We start from the raw sequence: 16072 nt of genomic DNA, 5'->3' as shown, positions 1-16072 counted from the left end.
AAAATTACGGGGTTAACCATCCTAGCAATTTTTTTTTGCCCGACCTTCGTACGGGTATACCGGCTAGGTGGTTAATATATAAAATGCAAAACATTGGTGTAAATAAAGATTGATAATAATATGCCGTGTTAACATTTGTTGTTGGTAAAATTGTCTATTCCGATCCCTGTATCACAAGAATTAGAGCCAATTCAATGAAAATGATGTCATTTCTGGATTGAGAAGACCTGAAATACACTAAATATAATATAAAATCCATAGCAAGTGAAACATTTTTTTTTTGCTGTTGAGCTGTGTAATTATTACTGCTGTTTAAAATGCTGCCGTAATATCACACTATTTATGACAAAACTTACACATTGCTCTGACAGTATTGTCTATAAGCACTACATAACCTATTCTAATGTGTGAATTAGTGCTGAAACCATTCAAATTAAACATTTGGTTTGGCCATTTCAAGAGAGGTCCTTTTTACATAGAATCTCTGTTAAGAAGGTGAAAAATTCACCTATTTAGGCAACCTCAAGTACTTCCCAATCTTACACTTGCTAATTGTTATACAATGAAAGCAATATCAAATTTATCTTTCCTCCAGTCTTGGCGTTTACAATATTTTCCTAAAGTCTCTTCATTATCAAATTCATGAGCATTATCAGGGAAAAAGGACACATAGTATAAAATCCTCAAAAATATATTAAAACATCTACCGGAAGACTTCCGGTTCTGGCGCCTCATGTGCAGGCATCATGTGAGAGAGGCTTCCGCTCACCCCTAGGATCCCTGCATACTAAATCGGCACTTCTCAGCTTACTCACCCGTGGCAGCTCTTCAGTTGTCCGGAGCTTGCATGGACCAGTTTCTGGAGCACTCCTATTCCGCAGACTGTCAGACTCCCATGACGAAAAAAGACAAGCAGCGGGCCATGCCTTCCAAGATGGTCGCCGCTCCATCCTCCTCAAAGGAATCTAACGCTGCCTCATCTCCTGTAAGTCCTGCTAACCACCTAGAGCCCTGCAGCCCGGCCAAAATCGCTGATGCAGTTGCTGAACTACTTAAGCCCACATTGCAGGAGGCTTTAGATGCGGCTATACAAAAGGGCATCCAATCCTTACGTAAAGACTTGCGCGAACAGTCTCAGCGTATTGATGCAACTGAGCAGCGAATCACTCTGGTAAAAGATGATGTCTCCTCCACTGTGACCACTATTTCCATGCTGGAAACCAAAGCTCAAGCTCTACAGGATAAAATTGAAGACCTGGAAAATAGGTCCCGCCGGAACAACCTGCAAATTGTGGGACTTCCAGAAAGTATCAAAGCATCACAACTCCCTGAGGTATGTGCTACCATCATACCCCACATATTGGGCCCCGTAAGCAAAGATACCCTTTGCCCCTGGACCAGTCCTGGTGGCCTACTCGTATTATACTGACAAATCCCGCATCCTTCAGGCATTCCGCACCCAACGCCACTTCCATTTTGAAGGAGCCTCATTACTTATCTTTGCAGATTACTCAGAGGAGATCTCTCGTAAAAGATGAGGCTTGCAGCAAGTATGCTCTATTCTGTACTGCCACAAATTGCGTTTTACCTTAGCATATCCAGCAGTTCTTCATTTCACAGATACCCAGGGGTGTAAATACTCCTTTACTTCACCTGAGGAAGCAGAAAGTTTGGTACATACCTTGATTTCTGATGAAACATCTACCTCCTTTGCAACATCACACAACTCCCCACCACACTCACTCACAATCTTCTTCAATCCCGGTCTACTCTCCTAAGCAACCCAGGAGCATTGTCTACTAAAAAATTCCCTGACACCCCTTGTTCTGAAGTAGCCTCTAAGGCTAGACAAATTGGAGGTCCTTTCAATATGTTTCCAAGTGCCTTTTGTTTTTGAAATATGATTAATGATTCTCATTATGCGAAGTGTGAGCCTACAACCAGTAGTCTTGCTATATATTTTTTTAAAATATGCAATTTTCTTTGTTGTTTATCCTCTATTTTCCCCATGTTCTGCTATTTTTAGTTAAATTTGGAAGACTCACTTCACAGTTGTCCTCTTTTTGGATAGTCTGCCTAGGCTCATTGGATTACATCCTCTTGACTGCTACGCTCCGGATATCTCCCATATATGGACTGGGTACATTCTGTCTTGTATTTCTATTGTGTCCTCTGATTACAGGGTGTACTGTCTTTACTCAATGATACAATATTCTCTGGAAAGTACCATGTATTTGTTGATGATGCTGCTTGAGAAGATTATTCTCTGTGTACTATATCTCTTGATGCCTGTACTGTGCAGTTAATATTTTGGAATGTTAAGGGGTTACGTTCCCCTAATAAGCGTATGTCTGTCCTCCATCCATCATTTTAAAAGGCTGATGGCAGACATTGTGTTATTACAAGAAACGAATTCGGGCAGCAATGATTTCCACAGAATGAAGAAATTGTGGGTTGGAAAGGTTTATGGCTCATCTTCTGATGACCGTAAAGCAGGGGTACTGGTGCTGCTTCATAAATCTTTCCAGGGCAAAGTTACAGCAGTGCAAAGTAATTCTGGGCGTATTTTGAAAATATATATACAATTTCAAGGTCAGGATTTATCAATATACAACATATATGCACCTAACTCACCGTCACCATCTTTTTTTCAAGAGTTATCCAGGTGGCTTGCCCAGCCCCCTAATCCCCACAAGATTGTCGGGGGGGATTTTAACTCAGAAATGTCAGATGCAGAGGATAGATACTCACATTCGGTCAGAAGTACTAGTCCTGTGACCCACTCTGTGCTGTATGACTTTGCAAATGCTATGCATCTGAATGATGTTTGGAGACAGCACCACCCCTTACAACGTCAGTACACTTTTGTCTCTCAGGTACATCTTTCACAAGCACGTCCTCACTACTTATTTTGTACAGATGCTATGATGTATAAGAATTGAGTTGCCTAAAATCCATACTATGATGATCTCAGATCATTCTCCCATTCCATTGTTGTGCGTAACCACTATTCTAGGTTATTACATTCCATGGCGTTTCCCCTCCTTTTTATCCAAGGACCCAGAAACAGAAACCCAGAAATTACGTACTCATATGGGGGAAGTGGTTGCTAAACCTAAGGAGGTAAATTACCATTTAGCACAATTTTTTTAAACCTTGTACTCTTCTCCTTTGAAGAACAAACAAGCAGGCCCCGCCTTCCTTTCAGAGGTTGAATTATCTCATTTGCAGCAAAGTGATTTAGATACACTGAATGTGCCTATTACATTGGCTCAGATCCTAGCAACCATCTCTAATTTGAAGAATGGTAAAGTCCCAGGTCCTGACGGGTTTACTGACAAATTTTTTAAGTTTTTGAAAAATTAGTTTGTGGACGATTTGAGTGCACTGTACACCAATATGTGGGAAAGGGGTAAATACTTTTGTTCAGGTCAGGAAGCCTATATCAAGGTCCTCCTAAAAAAGGATAAGGACCCATGTGATCCTGACTCCTGACTACCGACCTATCTCCCTGGTGAACATGGATGCAAAAATAATGTCTAAAATCCTTGTAGACAGAGTTGCTAAACTGTTACCTTCTCTTATTTCCCCCTCCCCGGTGGGATTTGTCTAAGGCAGAACGGCTGTGACAAATTTTAGAAAGGTACTGGTTGCTCTGGAAAGGGCAAAACGCCACCCAGCTCTTGACTTAGCGATTTTTGCAATTGATGCACGTAAGGCCTTTGATACTGTAAATATGTCATGGCTTTTCACAGTGCTCAAATATATTGAAGCCATATATAAATCCAGCCAGAGTACACACTCCAGGGTTTTTATCCCATTCTATTACTCTCCATAGAGGGACAAGGCAGCAGTGTCCCCTATCCCCTCTCCTATTTAATCTTGCCTTTTGTTCGATATTTAGATACCACTCCCTCATTTCTTATTATACAGGTTCATAACAGTGAACTAAGGACCGCCTTTTTCACGGATGACATCCTAATATTCACATCCAACCCTCGCGTTGACAGCATTAGTCTCCAGGTTTGAAAGTTTTTTAGGTCTGAAAATTAACTTTAATAAGAGTGAAATTGTTTCCTTAGCTATGTCTGATAGACTGACAGAGAGCTCGAGTGCCCATGTTCTGTTCAAATTGGATAAGGAGTCTATACTTTACCTAGGAATCCGTATTGGTCATTTGCCATCTTGACTGTACAAATTAAATTACCCACCCTTGAAAACTAAGATACAAAAAGAACTAAAGATGTTGGAAAATCTCCCCCTTTTGTTTATGGGCCGTTGCCATTTATTTAAAATTATGTCTTTCTCCAAGTTGTTATATCCACTGCAGATTCTGCCTTTTCTGTTACCCCATACTGATGTTACTGCTCTCAATAAGTTCTTTATAAATTTTTTATGGAATGGCAATCACCCGAAAATAGCTCTCACCAAGCTGTAGTTGCCCAAGACAGAAGGTGGAGTGGGATTCCCCAATATCTGATTATACAACTTGGCAAGCATAGCCAAACATGTTGTTGACTGGGTCGAAGAGACTTCCTTTTGCTCCAGTTTAACCTTAGAGAGTGCTATGGCACATCCTTGGAACTTATGTGCGCTATTGCATTGCAAATTTTCTGATTTTCCTCCTTCCCTATGCCATGATATTTTAATTAGAGATACTGTGGTCACCTGGAACGATCTTGGGCAGAGGTTCCGAGTACCAATTTGCATATCCCAGTACTTACCAATATGCGGCAACCCTATGTTTCCACAAGTTAAAGAGTATGCAGCCTTTGCAATATGGAAACAAAAAGAACTGATAAGGTGCGGGGATTTGTTCCACCCTGGGACTCATACTAAGATTTCCCTGTCTGAATTGAGGACTAAACATGATATCCTGCTATGGGCCCTCCACCCACTGTATTCTAATAAATTTATGACCTATTTTTGTTCACTGATACAGGATGATACAGTAGCTTTATGGTTTAACACTTTTGATAGGCTTCTACTGTTATCCCCTTCAAATATTTCCAATATATATGTTTATTTGTTGCCTACTTTTACAAGAGAGTTGTCAGCTACTAATGTGAAATTGTGGTAAGATGACTTTCCTGATAAGAACATAGTGGAACATGGTATATATACAAGGTTACCTAATGGTCAGGAAATGTATGGTCAACGAGACATGGAGGGAGTCACAGTGCATGATACTCCATAGGGCATACAAGGTGTACCGACCCTCCACAGATGTACAACACACAAGACTATGGCATCTTCAATGCCCTAAGTGCAATTGTGCTAATGCATCGTTATCTCACTGTTTGTGATTTTGCCCCAGTATTAATGTATTCTGGCAACAAGTGCGGGTATTGATAACTACTGCAACAGGTCAAACTGTTTCAAATACTCCTACACTGATGTTGTTCGGATATTGCGACAATACCGTCTCTGACCACGTGCTTTATTCGGCAAAAGCATGAATTATGATCTGTCTCTTGGCTGCTAGACGAACAATCATGTATAGTTGAATACAAGCCCAAAGGCCTGAACCAGAACAAGTTATTTCATCATTAAAGGGTTTTATTCCACAGAGAAATGCTGGACACCTGAATACAAGGCGACAACTCTATACTAATCTAACTCTACTTGTTTTCTCCAGCAATGGTATCTGTTTTTGACCCACGCCTTTACGAACCCTGACAGAAGTCTAATTTGAGATTCTTTCAAGTATTTGACATGGTATATTACAAAAATTTCTGGCTAATACGGAAAAGTTTATATTTTCAGATAAGATGATGTGGGTGCTCCTTTTCCCTTTTTTATTTTTGTTGTTAACTCCCTTACTGGTTGTTCTTGCTATTTCTCATTGTTACTAGTCTTTTGTATGTACAAAACTCTTTAATAAAAACTGTTAAAAAAAAAATCTTCAAATTTTGCACTTGCATTTCTTAGCACGAATCGCAGCATTTAGCGCACATTTTTAGGTTTCCTCACTCTCTTTCCTGTTCATCTGGCAAACACCTTTGAGTTTACATGATGGTGTCAGGAATATGTTCTAGAATCAGAGGGCCATGTATTTTGTATGATAAATAATCTTATGAGATGTGGTTCAGCAAAAAACGTGTAAAACCTAAAAGTTGTGCAACGCTCCAGAATCTATTAAAAATGTCAGTTTTTATCTTACTAGAAATGTGTTCTGACAACATTTAAGACCTGGAAAAGTCACGCAGAGTCTACAGTATGTTACACATTACTGTAAATTTTCTTTTAATATAATATTGTTTTTTATTGTATTTATATAGCTCTAACACAGGGGTGTCAAACTCTGGCTCCTTTTTTTTTGGCCCCCAAAGGAATCCTAAATATGAACTGCAGCTGGCCCGCTGCTGCATTGAAATAGCGCCGCTACTACAATTCCCGCCATCACTTGCATCTGTAGACCAGCGGGCTCTCGTGACTGCGTGGCCCCGCATTGGACTGTTTTATAGACACAAATAATGCCTGCAATTTAGGTAGCCACGCTATTTCAATGAAGAGGGAGTTGCAGCGGCCGGCCACTCATAAAATTTAGCTCCACATTGGCCGCGTCTGGCATTTCCAGCACTCCCCCTCAGCTTTTCCTTGCTACTCCAAGACATGGACTTGAATAGATGGATTTTCATAGAAGAACATTGTTATTATTGTTAGCCTGTGCAAAAAGGTTACCATTGAAATTTAACTCAGAAGGCTACAAATAGAGAAAGAGGTATAAGATTTTTTTGTTAAATAAACTTAAAAAAAATGTTTATGCCTCTTTCTCTATTATAAGCTTGTTCGAGATTGAATGTGAAGCAAAACCTCTTTGTTTCCATAAAAAAAGGGTTTATACCTAATGAGAAGGAAAAATGTCCTCATTTTTTCAATTTTTTTCAATTTCAAGGTTGGTCCGCGACTTGGTCTAAGTTTTTAATTTTGGCCCTCTATTATATTACGCTGCATTTTATAACAATGCTACAAACTGTAGTTAAAGTGCATATACTGTATATATGTTTTACAATTGAAGTATATAAGGAAGGGAGATTGACTTGGTGTTTCCCTTGTTTCAATAGGTACATGGACAAAGGTCTGCCTGGGAGGATCCTGTTGAGTGGGTTCGAGACACATTGCCTTGGCCTTTAGCACAACAGGATCAGTCAAAGTTGTTACATCTACCACAACCCAGTATGGGTACTCACATCTCAGCCTCCCCTCCCAGGGAACACATCGTAAAGGAATCTCCTCCGGCTTCTTTGGAATCAGATCCTTTGGTATGTTCAAAGCTTAGTTTAGTTCATAAGAGCAAACAAAAAGGACCTGTTTGACAAGCAGAATGTTTCTTTGTAATGCATTAGCACTGATACATGGGCATATGTGCTGTATGTATACTTTGCCTTAAGTTAAGGAGAAACTATTTTGCCTAATATAATGAGGATGTACAGTATAATACATATGTGCTTATTTCACATAGCAAGTCAGATGTACTGTGATAGTTCAATGAATTATAACAATGCTAAACTCCAGAGAGATTACAGAGCATGTTGCTTTTCCTGAAAACATGACAAATGCTGCTGGGCTTTAATTTAATTTTAATTGTATCAGATTGACAGCTTTCACATCTTGACATACTCTGTACTTTTGTTTACAGATGGCAATGCTATTGAAACTTCAAGAGGCTGCCAACTACATTGAGTCTCCAGACAGAGAAACCTTGTGTGACAGTGACCTCACTTCTACCATCTGAATGCCAAAAGCCTGGCATTCTAGGGGAAATATCCCATTCAATAACACCTATGTCTGCAAAAAATGGTGAAACTGGAAGTTCAATCTTGAAAGAACAAGATTGGAGCATTTCAGAACTGAGTTTGGACTCATTTTATTACCCTTGATGCTACTTCAATAATTATGCTGCCCTACTATGAAAAAAACAGAAGGAGGAATCTTACAACACATTTAAACATGGATTTTTATTTCTAACCATTTTTCTTCATACAACAGGTTTGAAGAGGAAAGTGGACATATTTTGCAATTATATATTGTTTCCTATAAGGTAAAGTTACTTCTAAGGCTTCATTATTAGGGACCAATTATTCTCCACATAATGGTGTCTGCATTGCCAGGGACAGAAGGCAGCAAGTGGTGGACAGTTATATGTGGATGGGGTATGGGAATAAAGGGTTTTTCTTTTTAAGACTGTTAATAGTACAACTGTACTTTCTGGGCGCAACTATGTCAGATGGATTCGCAAAAGATTATTCTGATGCCACTGTAGATGTGACATTTATGTGTCAGAATTTTTGATCAGCACCCATTTCAAAAGTGTAAAGTGCATTCTTACTCCCATATGCATTCCTCATACCATCCATGTGTGGGAAATTTATTTGCCTTTATATCCCCCTAAACATTTCTAAATTCAGAATGCAGTAGCATGCCAGACATTGCATTCTAAAATGCTTTTTACCACTACTTACAGCTGTGGGATAGTTTAAAGATTAAGCTCAGCCTTGCAGTTTTTTTTTTGTTTTTATTTTTTATTTTAGATGTGCAACAATGGGGGTATGTGATATTGTGGTGTAGGAGAGAACAGTGACACACTGTGGAGCATGACGTGAACATGCATATGATTACAATTAGGAGCCTTACAAGAGGAACACACGTACAGGATTACATTATGCAACAGAGTCGCAAGGGAGCGTGTCAAAAAGTGCAACCTAGTTCACTATAATTTACAAACCAAAAAATAGGCACAGACAGACAGCATGTGAAAAAGTGCATCCTTGTTCACTTTTCTTAAACTACAGAAGTCACTAATTTTTACTATAACTGAAATTAACGGCCTGCTTCTTGGGGACTGCTAAAAATATAAGCCTATCAGCTTTAGGATAAATATTTGGCACACAAGATATATATTTGGTACCATACATAGAAAAAGCATCTAAAGAAAAGTTTAGAGGTACCTGCACATAGTGTGAGTTGTAAAACAAAAAAAAAATAATAGGCACGTCTTCTCTCCTGATTGAGGGGGTGGCAAAAGCAAAAGTTCCCACACCTAATCTATGAAGTTCATGTACACAGAGACAGGCCCAACAGACTGCAAGTTTTCATACTTATAAATGATTTTTTTTGTTGACATAAAATGTTACCGGTTTACAATATGTATCTTGTAAATAGTAGGCTGCTTGTTAATAAAGAAGTAAATGTTCATCCTCATTGTGTGAGAAAGACTATTCTATGAAGATAAAAAAAATAGGTACACATGGATCTTCAGGCTTAATCTTGTTAATTGAATATGTGATCTATTTAAAAGACTGATCTATAATGATAATATAAAGATGAACCAAGCACTACAAGCTGTATAATCAGAACACTGTAAAGTGAAACGGCTGATAATTTTAAAGGACAATGGCTTTCCTTTAGTTGTAAAGCCAATAACAAAACATGTCTAGCTTTTATTTAAATGTATTTTATTTTAGATGTATAGTATCTTCTCATGCATAGAGGAGCATTCTTTTAAACCATCCATAAACACTTTTCCAAGAAATGTGATTTTTTTTCAGATTAATTTTTAGAATATGTGCAGAATGCCTGTGTTTTGGAGTAAAGTCAGACAAGTTTAAACTAACTACTAAATACAAGAAAGCATTAAAGAATGAAACATATTGATTTCTTTAACCAGCTCAGTATTAGGAAGCTATAATGTTCTAGATAAACAGCACTCTAAATTTGAGAATGACTTTATAGAAAACAATGTTAGAGTTACCAAGAAAACTACTAAAGCTGACACAGTAAACAGAATGAAGAATGCTCTTGTCTACATGGGAAGAGACAATACATTTAAAATAAAAGCTAGGCATATTCTGTTTTTGGCTTTACGACTAAAGGTTAGCCATTGTTCTTTAAAATGAAGCATTATCAACTGTTTTATTTTTTCTAAATATACATTGTAGATCAGCCTTTTAGATAGATCAGTAGTTTAAATACCAAGATTAAGCCTGAAGATCCATGTGTACCTATTTTCTATCTTCATAGAATAGTCTTTCTCACACAGTGAGGATGAGCATTTACTTCTCTTGTTTTAATGTCAGCTCCGTATTTAACACTTTTCTGACAGTTAAGGTGATAATGTGATAAGTGCCCATAACAATGCTGTCTGAATAACCACTGCACCTCATGCTATTAACCAGCAGCCTACTATTTACAAGATACCTATTGTAAACTGGTAACATTTTATGTCAACAAACAAAAAATATTTAATTAATTAAATTAATTTTTAACTATGAAAATTTGCAGTCTTATGGTGCTAATCCAGTTTTTTTCCATGTTGGACCTGTCTATATAAGAACTGCATGGATTAGGTGTGGGAACTTTTTGCTTTTCTTACCCCCTCAATCAGCAAAATAGGTGTGCCTATTTTTTTCTTTTACAACTTACAACTCTCATAGCCCTGATTTATTAAAGTTCTCCAAGGCTAGAGAGAATACACTTCTATGAGTGAAGCTGGATGATCGAGCAAACCTGGAATAGATCTTGTCCAGGATTAAAAACATTTGCTAACAAATAGCTTGATTTTAGGAAATCCATTCCAGGTTTGCTCAATTACTCAGCTTCACTGCTCAAAGTGTATTCTCTCCAGCATTGGAGAACTTTAATAAATCAGGGCCTATGTGCAGGTACCTCTAAACTTTTCTTTAGATGCTTTCTCTATGTATGGTACCAGATATATCCTGTGTGCCAAATCTTTATCCTAAAGCTGGTAGACTATATTTTTTGCAGTGCCCTAGGAGCAGGCCAAAAATTTCAGTTATAGTAAAAAATGTAGTTTAAGAAAAGTGATCAAGGATGCACTTTTTCACATGCTGTCTGTGCCTATTTTCTTGTTTGTAATTTATACACTTTTAGAAAAAGCCCAGAAATCATGGCAAAAGAAAATCAGAACATCTCCATTAGCAAGTATCTCTTTTAGAACCAAAAAGATATATATTACACAAGTCAGATTATATAATAGAGATAATTATAAAATAAATACTTGTAAATGTTTCAGAGAAACTTACAAGTGAAGATGATTTTTGGACAAATTTGCTATTATGCATTGTTTGAGCAAGTACATTAAACTCTCTACAAAACCCCACAATTAGCTTCTTCAAAGCTGGCTGAGTACATAAAACAAGTTTTTACTTGACTGCTTTCTAAGGCTTAGTTGAATATGAAATATTTTAGGTTATGATCTAAAAACTTATGAAAACGATGACTTGTGTTTTAGGTTTAATTGTGCTTTAAATGTACAGTAAGTACACTTTGCCTTTCATTAGGGTAACACCTGTGAATAAAAGCATCTCTCCTGTAACAATGCTTTATAAACTTTCAGTCATTTGGTAAAAAAAAAAAAAAAACACTGCAAGGCCCTCCTGTAAAATTTATGCTCAGGCAATGTAAAACAGGAGAAGCTGAAAGTACTGTTTTTCTAGATGCTTTCTGCTAGCAATGCACAATTTTGTGTGCTGCAGAACCTGTAATTTTTTTTTGGCAAATGTAATTGTGTGTTCCCTCTTCAAGGCATCCTCATACTATTGATATATTGTAACCTTTGATTTGTTTTTTGATCGAAAGCACTCGACTCACCTAAATTGCTAAATTCTATACATTTTTTTTATCAATTATGTAAATTGTGTTATGTATTTGTTGCACTTTATAATTTTCCGCATTGCTGGTCTCTGTGGTATAGCATATGTAAGCACTCCTGTGGGGGTGGCATAAACTTTATGCAGTATGGGTTAGGGGGAGGGCCACCAGCCCATTCATTTGTAGATGGGCATAGACATTGGTGCTATGATCAGGTGCTTATTGTCATATATGTATAGGAGGGACTTGTGCACAGTCTCCTCCTATTATTGGCAGGAATGTAGTAAACATCCTTTGGTGCTCACGACAGTGTCACCCCCCTGAAAGATAGTGCCATACACTTGTGGAGGGAAGTAACAGCTATATGCTGTAAAACAGTAATGTTCATTGTTCTGTAATTTGGCGGAGTGGTTTCATAAGATCATAGTAAAGAGTGAGCTTTCCAGTGTCCTGGGAAATTTGTAATCATTTCAATTATTAGAACTTGAATCAGAACTCACCGTCATTACAAGTGGTTAAGCTATTTTGTATTCTAAAAAAAGCTCACTCATGGCTCACCATGGCCATGAGAAATTCTAGAAAGACTCATTACAGTTTGCAGAACAATCAAATTTTGTTTTAGTCAAGCATGCAGTTTTATGCTTTGAGATTGGCTTTACCTCAGGGGAATAACAATGATCTGTGGAAATCTATTCTGAACCATCAAGTTTTTTCCTAATAAAAGACAACCCAGGGCTGTGTGCAAAGATAACGAGATGTCAGCAGACATACAGGCAGCCACTTGCTTAACAAACTGTTTTGGCTTGATTGACTACCAAATATCTCCTGGCTATGGGTAGATAAAGCAGCACACAAATTGCAGAATGATGTAGTCTTTTGGCTGAAACCCAAAAAGTAAAGGTGACACTGTTAAAAGAGATCTCTCTCTCTCTCTCTCTCTCTCTCTCTCTCTCTCTCTCCCCCCCTCTCTCTCTCCCCCTCTATTTCCTGTTACTGTGAGCATATTTTTTATGTGATAAATTAAAAAAATACCTTAAGTGAAGTAGGAATTGTTCACCATTTGTCAGTTGTTATCAGTTATTATTCATGGCAAAGTAAAGGCATGTGCATAGTCTACATCTTATCTATAACTGTATGATTATTCTGCAACGCTCCTCTATGAAATCCTGTTTTGACAATATAAAGCAAACACATGAGGTACAATTTGAATACAGAAACTTCTGATAATGTATTCAGTTATGTAATTGTTGTATGTCTTCATGAACTACTGTATTTTTTGGCGTATACGACGACTGGGCGTATAAGACGACCCCCAGCTTTTCCAGTTAAAATATAGAGTTTGTTGCACTTAAAAAAAAAAAACAGTAACAAACAAAATTTTTACTTTAAATAATAGAATTGTCTACCCTTCTATGTAAAGTAGTCACACTGCTCCACCTAGTGGCTGATTTGTAAATCACAATATTATATAACACGCATATAAATACATCTATACCGCATGGCTCATAGCGTTCCCCCGAAGCTCTCTGACACTGTCTGACTCTTGGTAACCCGAGCTCAGATCTTCCCCCCGTTCAGGGTACAGCCGGGTCCCTCCACCATGATGTCACTCCCTATGTGCAGCACCCAAACAGATGATTCAAAATGTGGCAGCAAAAGAATACTAAACAACCAATGGCGAGCTTTCATTTGCTGACAACCAAGAAGTACAGAAACTTTCTAACTTTCTCATTGGTGCGCTTACAGCAGCTTGTATGTGATTGGTAAGTACCCGGCCTATAAGACGACCCCCGACTTTGGGACAGATTTTTCGTGGTTAAAAAGTCGTCCTATACGCCGGAAAATACAGTACATTTGTACAGTTGCACAATTAGGTAATATTCTAATTTAGTGCAGTGTTTTTTCATGTCATCTTAATGGACCCATCAACCTTAACACTGGCACATAAAAGCTACCTATAATACTTGCAGGTTAAACATTGGTTTACAACGCCAAGAGCTAGGTTCAGTTGTTTTTGGTGTCCAATAAGTGTCCCAACTTTATTTTGACACTAAACTTTAACACTTCCATTATCAAAACCCTTAACACATACCATCCCCAACACTTTACAATTAATCCAATATACTCCAAACCTAACTTCTAACATCTGAACCTAGCCTCTACAATATCTATACATGTATGCTAAATAATGTGTACGTGTAACAAATGGAGGTATGTTTTCTCAAGAGATCACTGTATTTTCTCCCACAACTCCTTTTCTACCCAAGAGGGGTCATTATTACAAAAGACCCTGTCAGCAAGTTCTTGAACATAGGGGCTGACATCATACCTACAAGATAATCATCTCAGAGCTAGTCATAGTTGCTTTAAAAAAGCAAACAACAACAAAAACACTTACCATATGGAAAGTTCAGTAACTAATGGCAACCAGACAAAAATCCTCCTAGTGCTAGGATGAGTGCAGTAAACTTAGATCTGGTTGCTGTTGATTATTGTGGTTCTTATATGGTTCTTATATCTTCCATCCTATATAATCCATCTTGGTCTTTGTACCACCTTATCGAATTTAATTTAGTCTGTGAAAAGCAATGTTTTGCTACACCAATATAAAGATGTTACAGTGAGCATTTATATAAAACATCATAACTTCACGTTTAGTAAAATGGTAAGAAAGGTAAATATCTCAGTTTCTGTCAGGGTATACAGATTTTTAAATGTGAGTTGTTGATTAATTCCTTTGCTAAAAAGGTGTTCTTGGTATAGTGTTCCTTTTGAAAATGCAAAGAAACATTGCTAAACTGACTTTTCAATTACAAATCTGTGTTTTGTACAGATGAGGTGAAAACGCTTCTCTTCCTTTCATGGGAACAGTCACCTATTGACAAAATTAGTTATGATATCAAAGAGTTAGAAAGTCGACAAAATAAGATAGAGATGCAAGAAAACACAAAAAAATCTAAATGAGTTTTCTGAATTTAATATAAAACTACACTTTTATCAAACAGATGCAAATTCAGATTTGCTTCAGGTAAAATTTGATAGCGCAGCCTGATAATTTGGATATAATGTTGGTTTGGCCACCCTATATATATTATTTAGCCTTATCATCAACAAATATAATGTTTGCATGATTTCATTGACAAAATGGGCTCCTCACCAGTGGCTGTTATCACACTATCTAAAAAAAACCCTTATTGAGGATACCACAGTGAGTACCTTTTATTTTCAAATAAAAGCAGATTGCTTACACAGTATTAGGGGGTTTACTTTTGTAGGCAAAATTATATGAAACAATACAAAGAATACTACATTTATTATAAAACCTTGGGTATTGACTTATGTAAGGTTATTTATGATGCAAGAAACACAATCAGTATATTTGTAAAATTAAAATACATTGAAAAGTTGTAGCCAGGCATTTGGAATTATGCTAAATAATTGTAGCCAAGCATTTGTAATTATGCTAAATACATATTGTTTGTGAGGTACAAAGACACATTACATGTAGCATATTTAGGTTCAAATGTTTGAAAAGTACAAAAAACACATTACATACAGCATTTAGGTTCAAAAGTTACACAAAATTGTAAAATATGAAAAAGTGAATCTGATCAGATATATACAGAAAAATCACTTTTCCATTTTTATGTTTTGTTTGCAAAACAATTATTTTGCCTCAACTACCACTGGTTAATTTCTCGCTCAGAAGGCCTTTCAGTTATGCTTAATATTCATTCATCTGGAAGTGCAAGGTTTGATATGGTGCTGTATAAACCACTAAAAATATCAGTGGCCTTAACTGAGTTGTACAATCTTCAAAATGTCACTTTCTTCACCATATCTGCACAAGTTTGTCTTTTGTCTACAATGTTGTTTAATCCAGGTACCAAATGTCTGTATGTCAAAATTTTCAGGGGAGGAGTTAACATTCTGGTGACGTAGCACGATGGCATTTTTGAGCTGTGTTTATAAAGTTGTACCTTTGAAAATCTACCTATGTTTTTAGTGTTCTAGTATCTCTACACTGATCTTTAAACTGATTTGTTGGTACAAATATGGAAATTCAAACCAATTGTTTTTATTTTATTATATTGGTGGCTAATATCCTCACATGATCACTCGAATATGACTTATGTAGTCAGGAATTGGTTTTAAATGATCAAAAATGTTTCTCCAAATAGCAAACCTTTTAAAGTTATCAATCAGCGTAAAAGATCTTTTTACCTAAAAATGGCACTTCCTGCCTTTTTATATCAGTAAATACTTTTGAACACTTCACCTCAGTTGTAAATAACCCCACATGTTCACTGCCAAGCTACCATTATTTATCAGCCCCAATATTTCTGTTTGTAAGCTTAAGGATGCACTAAGCTATAAGGAATACTGCTTACTCCCTGTCTTGACTATAGTAGGAAGATTGCAGGAGGGGTCTTTGTTCTAAATACAAAAGAGTTTTTGT

General features: G+C 37.1%; 1 protein-coding gene across 5 annotated transcripts in view; it reads left to right on the top strand.

The window, feature by feature from the left end:
• NAV1 (neuron navigator 1) overlaps positions 1-15607 on the top strand; it is a 202700-nt gene extending 187093 nt beyond the window's left edge. For all 5 annotated transcript variants that reach the window (XM_072423136.1, XM_072423129.1, XM_072423121.1 and 2 more), the window contains 2 exons: positions 7068-7265; positions 7643-15607. In XM_072423136.1, the coding sequence (XP_072279237.1) occupies positions 7068-7265; positions 7643-7738 (294 nt within the window). In that variant the 3' untranslated portion in view covers positions 7739-15607. The remainder of the gene's footprint in view (positions 1-7067; positions 7266-7642) is intronic.
• Positions 15608-16072: the final 465 nt, after the last annotated feature.

This window comes from Pyxicephalus adspersus, chromosome 1, assembly GCF_032062135.1.
Source record: "Pyxicephalus adspersus chromosome 1, UCB_Pads_2.0, whole genome shotgun sequence".
NCBI classification, from domain to species: Eukaryota; Metazoa; Chordata; class Amphibia; order Anura; family Pyxicephalidae; genus Pyxicephalus; species Pyxicephalus adspersus.
This window is presented reverse-complemented; position numbering and strand designations above follow the sequence as displayed.